Source organism: Sapajus apella, unplaced genomic scaffold, assembly GCF_009761245.1.
Source record: "Sapajus apella isolate SASKATOON/1434 unplaced genomic scaffold, GSC_monkey_1.0 scaffold16, whole genome shotgun sequence".
Lineage (NCBI taxonomy): Eukaryota > Metazoa > Chordata > Mammalia > Primates > Cebidae > Sapajus > Sapajus apella.
This window is the reverse complement of record NW_022436956.1, coordinates 5,456,450-5,472,827: the sequence shown is the minus strand read 5'-3', so window position 1 is coordinate 5,472,827 and position 16,378 is coordinate 5,456,450. Positions and strand designations below refer to the sequence as shown.

The window sequence follows — 16,378 nt, the reverse complement described above, 5'->3', positions numbered from 1 at the left end:
CCGGATCCGTGGCTGTTTCTCCTGTGTGTTCGCACTGGTTGCCTGGCTTGGCAACACTCTTCCGGGGCCACAGCCTCTGCTCGGGGTCCTCGCCGCTTCCCAAGCCCTGCCATCGCTTTGCATTCCAGGAGGTCATGGTTGGTTGCAATCCTCCTGGTGACCCAGGAACCAGCCTCTCCTGAGTTAGGGAGTTCCCGGGACCAGAGACATCTCCAAGGGAAGATCAAGGGCGTGGAGGAAGCGCGGGCCGGACGACAGAGGCCCGGCACGCTGGCCCGGACCGGGAAAGGCGGTCAAGGTTGGAAAGGGACTGGCTGCTGCCGGGCAGGGCGGAGAGGAGCAGGGCGGGGCGGGGAGCAGCGGGGCGGGGCGGGCCTGGAGCTGCACCTGCTCCTGGGCGGCCGCACTTAGCACGCAGCGCGGGCTGCAGACGGCTGCGAGGCGCTGGGCACAGGTCAGAGGTCAGTACTCGTAGGGGGCTGGAACCTGGAGGAGGGCTCGAAGGGATGGGGGTCCCGCCGAGGAGCTCGGCTGTGATGGAGAGGGGGCTCCGGCTCTCAGGTGACCTGCGTCGGAGGGTTCGCGGACAGGGAGGAGATACGCACAGGGAGGGGCTCTTGGACAGGGATGGAGGCTTCTCTAGAGGAGGGCGGGTCGGGGGAGGAGGGCCCTGGTGTCTCGGAAGCCCACCTGGGGCCCCCTCCGGGCTGCAGAACGGGTGCGCCCACTACTCCCACCGCCCGGGAGCGCCTCTGGCTGGCTGGCAGCGGCCCTGGAATGCATATTGCTCAGTCCCCCGAGTCAGGTCCGCCACCGGGTGAAGGGAAGGTGTGAAGCCCCCGGCCTCCGTCTAGCCCGTGGGTCCGGGAACGCGCGCCCGCGGCGATGGCTCCATCTGGCCCCTGAGCTGTGTCCAGTCACAGCTCACATAGCTCTGTGCACTGGTACCCCGACTGCCTCTCCTAGTTAGGTGCAAGCCACAAAAACTCGAGCTAGATCCTTTCCTGAGGCCGGGAAGCCTGGAATCTAATAACACTGAGCGGTGGATAAAGTCCCCTGAGCCAGCGCTTAGCTTCCGCTGATAGAGTAATGGATGGAAGCGGATGTCAGGCGCCGTGGGGGAGAAATTTGCGGGGCTGGCCCTGTCTAGGACCAGAGAAATAACCTCTAAAGTTTTGATCCAGCCCTAGACGGAAGAAAGATGTGAGTTTCAGCCAGGGAAACATAGCATTTTAAGAAATAGAAACCCTTTCAAAATTTGAGGACAGGTAGCTCTCCTAAAAGTTGCAGAAATGGCCACCTCTTTCACGTTCTCTTCCACCGTCCTTCTGCGATGTCTGCCGTTTTCCTCTTCGCCCCCACACCTTTTTGTCTCCTAGGGTCGAATAGCTTTCCAAACAGACCTGCCTACAGCATTTTTCCTGCAATTTTACACTCATTTTAATGGGAAGGATGGCTTATCGTTCATGAGAAATGTGTACTGTTTTTAACCAGACGTGCAGCTTCAGTATAACCTGGTTACTGCGCAGCGGGGAACTATGGAAAGAATCGGGACACATGGTGAGGTAGGGGCCCAGTGGCTTCAGACTTAGCTCTTCGTGACTGCGAGCTTCTTGGTTGAATAAGGATATTGGCACCCTCTGTTCCTGGGGTTTCTGGGAAAAGATATGAAGCTGATATGAAGGTATTATTGAATATGGCCCACTGATTTTACAAGCAGAGGTGCTTGAGATAAGCAGAAGGCGAGGCATGACCTCTGGCTGTGCATTATTTGTTCTGATATTACAGGAGCAAGCATTCCAGTTCCTTCTTTTTAAAGAGCTTTGATTTCCTCTCGAATCTTCATGAAGATGGAAACAGTATCCCCACTTACTTATCCTCAGGCCACACCTGTTCCCATTTATTCTGTGAGTTCCTCACTTACGCTTCTGGTCGATGGTTTGATGGCGTAGGCGAAGCTATTAAAACTCACATTTGGCACCAGTTATTTCTGTTTCTTATCTCCCCCTACGTTCAGTTAGACATTGGCTGCCGTACTTAACTGTTCAAAGTACAGATGTTACCTGTGTTGGATGTAATCAAAAGATTATCTCTTTGCCTCAAATGTAAAATGGGTGAGGACAGTTTCACCACACGTAGAGTCACTCCCCTAGCCAAAGTCCTTGCTATTGCTAAACTTTTATTGTAAGAGAAGTCACTAGCTTGTCATCAGATAATGGGTACTTGCAGACACATTCCATATTTGTTTCTATAGACAGGTCATAAGACAAACACTAGACTATTCCCAATATGAGACCATACTGAATACGAACAATTAGAGGCCACAGGTGAGTGCTGGCTGTCCTCCTCACACTTTCTTTGAACTCTTAAGCTTCTACCTTTTTAACCAGCCAGCCCTCTCCCCGAAACCTTCACTGAAGCTAGAAGCAAACACAGAGACTGTTTGAATTTTAGTGAATTCTGTCTTTCTTTTCTGTTCTCTTGTGTAAAAGTTAAATGGCCACTAGCTACACTACTGGAGGAAAAAGGAAAGTCAAAAGGTCCATCAGCCTCCTGTATGTGATGCAGAGTTCAGCTGAAGATAGCAAGACACACACCCCCGTTGTTCTCCTTACCGGAACTTAGATATCATAAGCCATTACCTTGCTGGTTGTTGAAATCATAACGGGGCTTTACAGAGCACAAGGTGATGTTTGTAACCAGCACTGTGAGTTAAGATTAGAATCATATTTTTAAAATGAGGAGATAGAAACAGAGATATTCTGTATGCGACCCAGGGTTACCCAGTAATTAAATGGCAGAGCCAGAACTCAAACCAGCATTCCTTCCGGAATATCACAGCCACCTCCAGGGTGGTTTTTCTGAATTTTGTGATGGAAGATTGTGATTTGTTTTTCCTGAACACTTATTTTCTGACTTAAACTGTTAGAATCTAAATTTAGAAACTCTCTCATTTGGTATATTTCATGCCCATCTTTATTCCATGTAATTACAAAACTGTCTTAGAGCTGGGTATAACCCTAAAGATTGTCAAGTCCAATCTTACGGTTTTTTAAAGAAGAAAACTGGATTCAGGAAAAATAAAGCAAGTACCTCACGTTGCTTCCCTAACTCTACTTCATTGGAGAATTTCTAGATTCTCTAAATACAGTGTTCAGATTATTGCTCCTTCTGGCATGTGGTCTGTCCCTTGAGAATCTGTGCCTTTATTTTATTTCCATTAGCTTTTTGCCTCACTCCTCTTGAGGGTATTACTTTATTTTTTAATTTTCTACTTTGGTCAACACAAATCAATGTATAGTCTTAGAAGTCGTTCGTTGTAGAAAGATTTTACTGAGTTTGTACTGAGTATATAACCCTAGCGGCAATTACTTTCAATGCTCTGGGTTGCGTTTTTCTGATATTACCGTATCCTAAATAGCATGCAAATACTGGCCATTTCTTCTTCTCTTTTCAGTTCTGGATGACATCTATTGACATCCTACCTAGAAGGATGAGGGTTTATCTCCTTTACACCCCAACCCTCTATCTTATCTTCATATCCCTTTCTTATAAGTTCCCAATATGGTTATATCCTACATTTTTGATAAGTCAATGTTTGGTGTTTACATTATTATGACCATGTATATATTGTTCCCATCTAAGGCAGGTGATACACCATGATCTTTACATTTCCCTTCTTGACCAGTCTTTCTACCCCCGCCCCTCCTGGAGCTAGGAATTGCTACATTTTCTTTACTCTATTTAGTTGTTTGAGAACTCATCAGCAAGGAGTCACTTCCTGAAGCCCAGGAAACTCATGGAGCCCCTCTGAGTGCTGCTAATTGCATTGCAAGCTGTTGAGTAGGGAGGAAAAGCCAGGCTGCCATCAAGAAGCATTTGGGGTACATTTTCTAAGCACATCTGGAAAGAGTGAGTCTAGAACGGCCCCTGTCTGTTGTGATTTCTTTTCTCATTCTAAATACATACCCACTTTTTTTTTTTTTTCTATCCAGGCCATCTCTTGTGGAATACATATACACTTTCATACCCAATTATGTACAGTTTTTGCAATTTTATGCCTTTTTCTTAAAGAAGGCTTCCGAAAGTGTGTAAGATTCAGGCCCCATAAGACACGGTTGCTTTTTGGGCTTGTACCCATTTAAGATGTCACCACTCTTCCTTCACACTTGATTGCCGGTTTGGCTGGGTATGGGATATTAATCAGAAATCATTTCCTGTCCGAATTTTGAAAGCATTGCTCCATTTTCTTCTACTTTCTTACAGTGCTGTTGAGAAGCTGATGCCATTCTAATTCCTGATCCCTGGTATTTTGTTTTAATCTCTGGGCGTTTGTAGGGTTTTCTTTTCTTTATTGCTCATATTCTGATATTTCATGATGTTGTTATTTAATGTTGGGGAGGGGTTTTTTGGCGGGAGATACAGGGGACTATCAGTCACTGTCCTAGGTGTTTTATAGACCTTTTCAATTCAAAAATTACATTCTTCAGTTCTGAGTTATTTTCTTCTGTTATATAATTTTCTCATGCTTTCTTTCTGAAACTTAAATTACTTAGACTGAATCTGAAAATGGAATCTCTTGGATCTGTCCTGTAATTTTATCTTTTTTATTTGAAAAATGTCCCATGATTTTTCGTTCCAATAAATCTCCCAATACTGCTATTAAATGTTTACATTCCTACCATTATATTTTTAATTCTCAGGAGCTTTTATGGGCAAGAGGTGTGGTCTTCTAAATGGTTTTTACAGTATCCTGTTCTCATTTCATGAGTGACGTGTCTAATTTTGCTGAGAATATTAACTCAGTGCTTTTTCTACATTTTAAAAGTTTTCGTCTGGGCACAGTGGCTCACACTTGTAATTTCAGCACTTTGGGAGGCCGAGGCAGACAGATTGCCTAAGGTCAGCAGTTTGAGACCAGCCTGGCCAACATACTGAAACCCCATCTCTACTAAAAATAAAAAAATTAGTTGGGCATGGTGGCACACACCTGTAATCCCAGCTACTCAGGAGGCTGAGACAGGAGAATCGCTTGAACCTGGTAGGCAGAGGTTGCAGTGAACCAAGATCATGCCATTGCACTCTAGCCTAGGTGACAGAGTGAGACTCCATCTCAAAAAAAAATTTTTTCTTCAGCTACCTACAATGTCTGTGTCTATTTTCAAAGTGGCTTTCAAAGTTGCTTTTGGCCTGCCTTTCATGTTGGAAGCTTCATTCACGTGTACATGTTTAGGAATGGTATGCGTCGTCTTTGAGTGCGGCTTGCAGGTTGGTGGGCTTCATTGTAGGGTGGTTAGGCAGAGAAGGCCTTTTTGATGTCTTATCATCTGTCTCTAGTGCTTTCTAGTATGCATAATGGGTTTCTCTGTACAAAGATCCCGCTTCTAGCCATTTATTCCTGTTTGAGAAAAGTCCAATAATAACTTAGATGTATTTATTATGTAATCTGTTTAACAGCAGAGGTTCTTGTTGTAAGGTAGCTAAGTGGAAGTCTAGGATTCAAACTGGGAAATGTGTCCTTGATTCTGCCTCACTGTGAAGTTGCTGATATTCTGCATGGTTGTTGTTTCTTTTTTCTATTTAAAAATTTAATAAAAAGTACTGAGATATTAGAGAATGAAAACTCTTAGAATACATGTGTAACTAATTACTTTTGGATAACCATTTGCAAAATATTCATTACCTACCTACAAAGAAACCGTCACTAATCCAGAATAAATTAGGGCCTCTGGAGATGCTCCCTGCCATGCCAGTGTTTTTCTTTACAGGTTGTGTAGGTAGAAGACTTAGTTAAAATGGAAAAGTATAATTAGCACAGTGTTTTTCTTTAATGGGCTATATTGGTAAACATATTTCTAATACCTCTAGAGAATGTTTTGGTTATAGAATTTGGGACCAATTTTCTGCCCTTGAAGGTCACCCTCCAAATCCATGCAACTTTTCCCTTGCGCAGCCTGACAGTGATCATCAAAACTTGGAGTAGATTCATCTTTTTTTTTTTCTGGGAAAGACTTAGAGCATGTGAAGGGAACAGATCATAGGTATGATAGGAATCGTTCCTGCTTTAGCTTCCTAAGACTTCTCACTTGAAAAGCCTGCCCATTTGACCTTGGATTTTTTCCTTCTTAGGCGCCTTTAAAAATGACTGCAGACTCCCTGACAGCACAGGCCCAAGCTTGTCACCTCTGCCCCTCTATCACGCAGAGCAGTGCCTTATGCATAGTAGGCACTTGATAAATGTTAGTGGACTTAAATTGACCCTACTATCTGTTTTAAACTAGATCTTCCTACCTGTCCCCTTGCTATTTCCTCTGTTTCTCTTACGTCTTTTTATGTCACCACCTCTTGGATGATGCTACCTCATTCTCAAATCTGATGGTATGGAATAGCTATGAGAAAACAAAGTTGGAAGATCTCTAACTGCTAGGACTCTAAGTAGAATTTCCAGGATTGAAAACTCCCCATATCACCTTACTAAATATCTAATTATTTCTTAGATTATCACCAACCACCCTGCATGGAGTCCCTCTTGAGCCACAGTTCAATTTAGATTAGTTTTTCCTCATGTTCCATCCTTTGGCTGTGGTGCTCTTCCCTTCCTTCCAGTGTCTTTGATCAGCCTCCACTTTGATCCAGACCTTCTCTTTGATCTGTTCTAATGGTCATTTTTCTGCCTTCTCCCCTACATTGATCTACCATCTGGCATATTTTATAGATTATACAAAGCACAGTGTTGTGCTAATTTCAAAATACCTTTTCAAACCTAACTCAGACCTGCGATGAAAGTCTCTCTTTTCCGGCCATTGTTGAGATAACTCCTGCTTTGGTCTCACTGGGGCTGTTTATTTCTCTATAGGAGGCTCTAGAACAGTAACTAAACTACAGTGCAAAACGGCGATCTGTAGATTTGTATTTCTCGGTCATCTGCGCTAACAATAGAACCTAAACTCCCAAGGACCTGGAGACTTGGCTGAGAACAGCCTAGCATAAGCTGCAGTCTGTCTTAATCCTAAAAAATGTATGCCACCCCAAAATACGTCTATATCTGATTTAAAATGAAGATCATATTTCCAGAATCTGTAGGTGAAATTGATACTCCAGGATTATGAGGCATGTTTGTCCTGTGATTTCAGATATCATTTGTGGGGAGAGGATTCACACATACACAGTCTGTGAGACACAGTACTAGAAATCAAAGGACTTATCTAGCTCTAAGAATTGTATGAAAGCTGTGATGGTACCGGCAACTTTACCAATGACTAGATTTAAGAGATGGTGTCCTCGTAATTCAAGATTAAGGCTAAGCTGCACCCGTTCAGTTCAGTTCAAGACCTATTATATATCAAGCTTGTGCTAGTTTATGATGGAGATGATAAGGTGCCTGTTCTTGAAGATTCTGTAAACTAATGGGCAAGACATATGTCACTATAATTTTAATATGACATGGTACATGATAAAAATCAAGGTATGAATAAGGTCCTTTGAAAACACAGAGGTGGGCACTTAGCCCAGCCTGGGGATTCACAGAGGCTTCCTGAAGGAGATAAGGCCTAAATATGGAAAACAGATTCAAGGTGAGCCAAATAAGAGGAGTGAAAAGGACATGCAATGCAGAGGAGACAACATGAGCAAAGGGGACACTGTCAGGTTCACGGCGGGGAGAAATGGGAGATGACGCTGGAGAGGAGCCACACCCAGGTACACGGGGTGTGGACCCCTCCACAGGATGCTGGTTTCCCAATGGAATATTTTTCATTCTCTAGTAGTACAGTCAGATTTACACAGAAGGTGGATGACTCTGGCTGCAGGGTGGAAGAAGGATTCATGGACAGCAGGACTAGTGGCCTCCCAGTCTTTTAAGAAAAAGATAATGAGAGCCCAAATGAGATCATTACTGCAGGCACAGAAGGGAAAGAGAAAATCCCAGAATACTAGGGGAAGCAAACATAGCAATATTTTGTTGTCTTTGCCGGGAATGGTAAGGGAAGAAGAGAGTCCAGATGACTCCCAGGATTCTGGCTTTCTGGGTGACTGGACGTTAAGCCATTACCCAAGTTTGGGAGATGAGAAGAGAAGCCGATTTGGTGCGGAAAGAAGATGGTGAATTCAGTCTTAGACTTACTGACTTGAGGTGTCTAAGAAACATCTACATGTTTACTTGTCTGTCTATTCAGCACGTTGTCGGATCTATGAGTCTGAGACTTAGAGACAAGGTCAGGGCTGGAGATGAAGGTATGGGAGTCATCAGTGTGCACGAGGTGATTAACCCATGGGTGTGCATGAGAGTTCCTGCAAGAGGAAGAGAAAATATAAGTAACGGCTTGCGCAAGGAGGACTGTTGAGTGAAGTGGAAGTCCCCGCCTCCACCTATTTACTAATGCCAGTGCTGAACAAGCTCACTGGCAGTGGATGCTGAGGGAAGGAGAGAAGGAGTCTATCTGTAGGCTTGAGCATTTTTCTAAGAGGTGGAGAAGGCAGAGAGCCCAGGCCTTGGAGAAATGTTCCCTAGTGGCCTGCCATCTTGGAAATTTGACTCCATGACTTTGAAGAGATCTTTCCATTAGTTTCCTTGACCACCCAGAAAGAGAATTCTAAACTAAATGTACTCTTTCACATGGGTGAATTAAGGATAGTGTTAATTACTGAAATACATGTAAGGTTTTTTTTTTGGTTGTTTGAAAACTAAGCCAAGCTTTGAAGTCCAGAAATGCTCTTTCACTCTAATGCATGCTGACGTGGCAACTGGTAACTGCTTCTTTGTAAGTAATATCCATAGCCTTAGCTTCATTCTCCCTTCTCCATGATTAAAACTTGCTCAAACTTCTGCATTTTTGTTTTTGTGATGTATTAATGAGGAGCAAAGACATAAAGGGATTTCAGAATTAGGAAGAGCCATGGAGAGTCCCTCTTCCAAACTACCTATTTAACAAATGAAGAAGTTATGATCCTGAGAGGTTATATGTCTTGCTCAAGGTCACAGAGTGAATTCATGACAGAATTCAGGCTAGAACCCAGGTATTCTGACTTGGCGGCCAGTGTTCTTGTTAGATGTTGAGAAAATAGAATTTAGTCCAGATTTGTTTTTCAATCTTGAATTCAGGATCCAGCAAAACTGCCTAATTTTCATGACAGTTTAAAGAAAGGCCCAGATCAAATGACACCTCCCCTGTGAGGCCTGGCCAGTTTCTCAGGCGAGGGTTACCCACTTTGTATTCTATGCGCTAGGACTGCTCCCAGTGTGTCCCAGAACAATCATTCTTTCACAAGTACTGTCATGTGATGCGTAACAATGGGGACATGTTCTGAGAAATGTATCGTTAGATGATTTTGTTGTGCGGACATCCTAGAGTGTACTTGCACAAACCCGACGTCATAGCCTACACACATCTAGGCTATGTGGTGTATAATGTCAGTGCTGAGCAAACACGCTCTTAGCAGATAGTGAAAGAAGGAGTCTGTAGGCATGAGCACTTTTTCCAAGAATTCACTCCAAACCTGTACAGCACATTACTATACCACACACTGCAGGCAGTTATAGCATAGTGGTAAGTATGTGTATATCTAAACATGGAAAACATGCATTAAAAATACAGTATTATGGCGAGGCACAGTGGCTCACACCTGTAATCCCAGCACTTTGGGAGGCTAAGGCCTTAGGTCAGATCACTTCAGCTCAGGAGTTTGAGACCAGCCTGGGCAATATCAAAACCCTGTCTCTACTAAAAATACAAAAATAATTAGCCGGATATGGTTGTGCACACCTGTGGCCCCCGCTATTCAGGAAGCTGAGGCAAGAGGATCACTTGAACCCTGAGGGCGGAGGTTGCAGTGAGCTAAGATGGTCCACTGCACTCCAGCCTGGGTGACAGAGTGAGACCTTGTCTCAGAAAAAAAAAGGTATTATAATCTTACGGGGCCACTCTCATACATGGCGTTCATCATTGACCAAAACATTGCTATGCAGCACCTGACTGTATACAGCTTTCTACTAGATGATAAACTCCTTGAAGATAAAACTATTCATATTATCATTATTCATTATATTATTTCCTTAGCACCCAGAAGAATCCTGTATTTAAATGGCTTATATGGAAAATTTTAGAAAGAGAGAGACAGCAGGACTGAGACTATCTGCTGCTTAGGAACCAAACAAAGCTGGGAAGTAACAGAGTTCTTTTCCATAGTAATTTCATATAGAATTACCATATTTTATGATAATTCTATATCATGGTGGAATCATGCCTTACTCCTTCTGACCTTGCTGCTCCAAAGAACCTCTCATACAGGAAATAATGATGGCAGTAACTGTCAAATTTGAAAGACGGGGAGAGATTCCAGACCTCTTCAGGTCCCTGAGGCCACTGTAGAGCAGGGACGTGACTTAAGTGAAGTTCAGGACTACGGCCACAGTCCCACCCACCTGTGAGCAATGGAATATTTTCAACACTGAACCCTCTTCTTCCCCTGCATTCAATTACTAAGCAGTTCATAGAACACGAAGAGGTATTAACCTTGTTATTTGCAGGGTTACAAAAAGCTGAGTCAGGTAGGTTTGGCTGTATTCCAAACCAAACCCAGACCAGAAGCCATCTGAGAGTTCCTGCTGGCAAAGACAGGTTCAGAATGTATAAAAACAATGAAAATAATATGCCAAGATCACCCTATAACCTACTTCCTTACTGACCAAACACACATCTCATTCCCATTAAAAAGTTATACTCAGCCACTGCCTTCTCTAGAATTATGTGATGTTAAGCAGTAATTTTGCCCACTTAGGGTCAGCTACTCAAAAGCAAAAAACAGCAGCTTTAGTTCATAAGTGTATTCTCCTAGGAGAGCAGCCCAAGCCTCTCACCCATTATTGTGGGAATAGTGTATGAGCACCAGACTAGAGAGGAAGCTAACACTTACTAAACACATATTCTAGGCATCTGCTGGACATTTTCAGGTAAGCCTCACAGGATCCCTCCAAGGTGGTGTTAATGTCCCTGTTTTAGAAGGAGGAGTACTGAGATTCAGAGACATTGGAGGACTTGTCCAAGGTCTTACCGGTAGAAGGGGCAAAACCAGGATTGAACTGAGGTCTGACACTACGTAGTTCATGTTCTATTATGTGACTGTATTCCTCCTCAGAGGAAAATTTAGGAATTCGGTTTCCTTTAGGAAAATGTAGGAAATAGAATGATTCAAACTAATATAAAGTTGACTTAAGTCTTTTCTAACTCAGCCTTCCTCAGGCCCATGTGTGAGTTGGTTTCTCTGCTTTCCCTGAGACTCTTGGGCACATAGGACCATAATGTCTGTTTGATTTGACTTTTTTTTAATGAACATATGCTGTATTTTTTTTTAATTATTTTACTTTAAGTTCTGGGATTCATGGGCAGATCTTGCAAGATTGTCACATAGGTATACACATGCCATGGTGGTGTGTGCCTCCATCCCTCATCCCCTACATTAGGTATCTCTCCTAATGTTATCCCTCCCCAATCTCCCTACCCTCTGCTATTCCTCCCGTAGGTCCCCACCCCCCAACAGACCCCAGTGTGTGAAGTCCCTGTCCCTGTTCCCATGTGTTCTCATTGTTCAACACCCACCTATGAGTGAGAACATGCGGTGTTTGGCTTTCTGTTCTTGTGTCAATTTGCTGAGAATGATGGTTTCCAGGTTCACCCATGTCCCTACAAAGGACATGAACTGATCCTTTTTTTGTGGCTGCATAGTATTCCATGGCGTATATGTGCCATTATTTGACTTTTAAGTATATTCTTTTGGTCAGTCCCAATCTAACAAAATTTTAAGATTTAATGCATTCCATCCATGCAAGGGAATTACATGTGATTTTGCTTGGTAAAGAAGGTGGAAATGGTATAGGGTAAAGAGAGTAAGTGACATTATCTAGTTCACTCCCACCATATGGACGATTGGCTGCAACTGCCTCTCAGCCTTTGCATATGCTATTTGCTCTGCCTAGAGCTCCGCCCACACTACCTGACTAATGCCTGTGTGTTTTTCCAGGAAGGTTTAATGACACTAACCTGCATAATCTTTTTCCTGTTTCCTCCAGGCTGAATAGGAATCCTCCCTTTATTTTCATTGTTATGGGTGTTCTCTGTATACTCTAGTAAAGTGTTTTTAATATGTATCATAATAGTTTAATCAATCTTCTGATTCACAATTGAGCTGGTTATAGGCAAGGTCCTTCTGTAAATAAAGAACTAATGAAATCTACTTTCAAGAGTAGAAGGATAGACAAGAGCCCAAGATAATTCAATAGGGGAAAGAATCGTTTTATTAACAAGTGGCTGGAACACTTGGATATTCACATGGGAAAGAATAAAGCTGGAGCCCTACCTCCACAATATACAAAAGGAAATTCAAAATAGATCCGAGATCAGGCACGGTGGCTCACACCTGTAATCCCAGCACTTTGGGAGGCTGAGCCGGGCAGATCACCTAAGGTCAGGAGTTCGAGACCAGCCTGGCCAACATGGTAAAACCCTGTCTCTATTAAAAATACAAAATTAGCCAGGTGTGGTGGCACACACTAATCCCAGCTACTCAGGAGGCTAAGGCAGGAGAATCACTTGAACCCGGGAGGCGAAGGTTGCAGTGAACTGAGATTGTGCCATTTCACTCCACCCTGGGAGAGGAGCAAAATTCCATCTCAAAAAAAAAAAAAAATACATCAGAGACAGAGACATAAATATGAGCTAAAAGTATGCAATTCTTAGAAGAAAACATAGAAGTGAGTTTTCTGACCTTTGGTTAAGCACTTGTTTCTTGGATATAACATCAAAAGCACAAACAAAAGGGAAAAGAAATTCAGATAAATTGGACTTGATCAAAATTACAAGCTTCTGTGCTTCAAGGGGAAAAGACAACTCACAGAAAGGGAGAAAATATTTGCAAATAATATATCTGGTAAGAAACCTGTATCTAGAATAACTATTACAACAATAATAAAATGACAAATAATCCCATTAAACTGGGCAATGTATTTGAGTAGGCATTTCTCTATAGATTTACAAGTGCCCAATAAGCACATGAAAAGATGCTCAACATCACTAATCATTAGGGAAACACAACAACAAAATACCACTTCATACCCACTGGGATGGCTAAATGAAAAAAGGCATAACAAGTGTTGGCAAAGATGTGAAGAAATTGGAATGCTAATACATTGCTGGTGGGATTGTGAAAGGGTGCAGCCACTTTTTTTTTTAATTGTACTTTAGGTTCTGGGGTACATGTGCAGAACATGCAGGATTGTTGCATAGGTACATACATGGCAATGTGGTTTGCTGCCTCCATCCCCTCCCCATGTCACCTATATCTGGCATTTCTCCCCATGTTATCCCTCCCCAACCTCCCCACTCCCCACTGTCCCTCCCTGACCCCCACCAACAGATCCCAGTATGTGATGTTCCCCTCTTTGTTTCCAAGTGTTCTCATTGTTCAACACCCGTCTATGAGTGAGAACATGCGGTGTTTGATTTTCTGTGCTTGTGTCAGTTTGCTGAGAATGATGATTTCCAGATTCATCCCTGTCCCTACAAAGGACACGAACTCATCATTTTTTATGGCTGCATAGTATTCCGTGGTGTATATGTGCCACATTTTCCTTGTCCAGTCTATCATCAACAGGCATTTGGGTTGGTTCGAGGTCTTTGCTATTGTAAACAGTGCCAAGGGTGCAGCCACTTTTGAAAAGTCTGACAGTTATTCAAAATGTGAAATATAGAGTTACCATCTGACCAAGTATTCCACTCCTAGATATACAGTAGTCACCCCTTATCCACTGGGGATACGTTCCAAGACCCTTAGTGGATGCTAAAACCATGAATAGTTAGTTCCAAACCCTATATACACTATGTTTTTTCCTAGACATATATGCTTATGATAAAGCTTATATAAATTAGGTATAGTAAGAGATTAACAATAATAATTAATAATAGGACTATCACAGAACTATATGTGTAGTAGAACAATTACAATATACTGCTCACAATTTAGTGGATGAAGATTCATTTTTATTACAGGTCTTAGCAACCTCAGCATGCTATTTTTTTTCTTTTCTTATTAAGTTAAGAACTTCCATGTTTCCACTTAAACAAAACACTTGACAACTTCTCATTGGCATATTCGAACTGCCAGCATCACTACTTCTTCATTTTGGAGCCATTAGGTAAAATAAGGGTTACATGAATACAGGCACTATGGTACCATGACAGTCAACCTGATAATCCAGACAGCTACTAATAGGCAGACTGTGTGTACAGCGTGCTTATGCTGGAGAAAGCAATGACTCATATCCAGGGTGGAATGGCATGAAATTTCCTTATGCTACTCAGAACGGTGTGCAATTTAAAATTTCTAAATTATTTGTTTCTTGAATTTTCCATTTAACATTTTTGGACCAAGTTGACTGCAGGTAACTGAAACTGCAGAAAGCAAATCCATGGGTAAGGGAGACTACTGCATATGCAAGAGAAATGAAAACATCTGTACACCCAAACACATGCAATTGTTCACTGCATCATTATTCGTAACAATTCCAATGTCCATTCCCTAACAGGCGAATAAACAAAATGTGACATAGCCATACAATGGAATATTATTTAGCCATGAAAAGAAATGATGTAGGCTGGGTGTGGTGGCTCATGCCTGTAATCCCAGCACTTTGGGAGGCCAAGGTGGGCACATCAAGAGGTCAGGAGTTCAAGACCAGCCTGGCCAACATGGTAAAACCCATCTCTACTAAAAATACAAAAATTAGCTGGGCATGGTGGCATGCATCTGTAGTCTCAGCTATTTGGGAAGCTGAGGGAGGAGACTCGCTTGAACCTGGGAGACAGAGGTTGCAGTGAGCCAAGATCATGCCACTGCACTCCAGCCTGGATGACAGAGTGAAACTCCGTCTCAAAAAAAAAAAAAGGAATGAGATGCTGATACATGCTGTATCATGAATGAACCTTGAAAACATTATGCTAAAGGAAAGAGGCTGCATCTTTGATTTGATTTATATAAACTGTCTAAATTAGGCAAATCCACAGAGACAGAAAGCATATTAGTGATTGCCAGGGTCTGGGAGGCTGGTGGGAAATGGGAGTGACTACCAACGGGGGTTGATAAAAACATTCTAAAATTGAATACTTGTAATTTTATCTAAAATTAGATAGCAGCAGTGGTTGCACAACTGTTAGTAAACTAAAAAACACCAAATTGAACACTTTAAAAGGTGAACTTTATAGTATGTAGATTATATGTCAATAAGAGTGGGGTTTTTTTAAGTAAAAGAGTAATGGCAAGAAAGTACAGAGAACTATTAGGGTGACTTTCAGAGCCATCAGGAAAAACTGTCACAGAAATAAAAAGTAAAACAACTTAGTAAGGTTGTTGAAATCTTCGTAGTTTCTTTGTTATGCACCCGAGAGTTACTTTTCATAGTGATTTAGTAATTAAATTTATAAAAGGAAATGTAAGTGTTAATTGGCCAGGCACAGTGGCTCACACCTGTAATCCCAGCACTTTGGGGGGCCAAGGCGGGCAGATCACCTGAGGTCAGGAGTTCGAGACCAGCCTGGCCAAGATGGTGAAACCCTGTCTCTGCTAAAAATACAAAAATTAGCCAGTGTGGTGGTGCTCTTAGTCCCAGCTACTTAGGAGGCTGAGGCAGGAGAGTTGCTTGAACCCGGGAGGTGGAGGCTGCAGTGAGTTGAGGTCGCGCCACTGCACCTCAGCCTGGGTGACAGAGGGAGACTCTGTCTCAAAAAATAAACAGAAAAAAAAAAAAAAAAAGGGCAATGAAAATGTGAATTGATGGATAAATAATATATGGTGTTATGGGCAGAGTTGTATCCCCCCTCCATCTCCAAGTGTGTATGCTGAAGTCCTCACCTCCAGTGCCTCCTAATATGCCTCTGTTTGGGGACAGGGTCTTTAAAGAAGTAATCAAGTTAAAATGAGGTCATTAGGACACTAATCCAATATGACTGGTATCTGTATAAGAGGAACTTTAGGTCGGCTAAAACTAGGTTCTAAATTTAAAAAAAAATAATAAAAAGAGGAACTTTAGGAGCAGGCTCAGTGGCTCACACCCATAATCCCAGCACTTTGGGAGGCCGAGGTGGGTGGATCACCTGAGGTCAGGAGTTCAAGGCCAGCCTGGCCAATATGGTGAAATCCTGTCTCTACCAAAAATACAAAAACTTCACCAGGGGTGGTAGCAGGTGCCTGTAATCCCAGCTACTCAGGAGGCTGAGGCAGGAAAATTGCTTGAACCCGGGAGTCGGAGGTTGCAGTGAGTCAAGATCACGCCATTGCACTCCAGCCTGGGCAACAAGAGCAAAACTTCATCTCAAAAAAAAAAAAAAAAAAG

The 16,378-nt window shown here is 42.7% G+C and overlaps 1 protein-coding gene across 2 annotated transcripts in view; it reads left to right on the top strand.

Moving 5' to 3' along the window:
• Window positions 1–373: 373 nt before the first annotated feature.
• TMEM45B (transmembrane protein 45B) overlaps window positions 374–16,378 on the top strand; it is a 41,860-nt gene continuing 25,855 nt past the window's right edge. Inside the window, exon 1 of one of the 2 annotated variants that reach the window (XM_032284993.1) lies at window positions 374–454. Coding sequence is in view for 1 of the 2 variants with exons in the window: in XM_032284992.1 (XP_032140883.1) it covers window positions 507–561 (55 nt within the window). In the remaining variant the exon portion in view is untranslated. Of the gene's footprint in view, window positions 455–492; window positions 562–16,378 lie in introns of those variants that run through there. The other variant, XM_032284992.1, reaches the window with a different exon arrangement.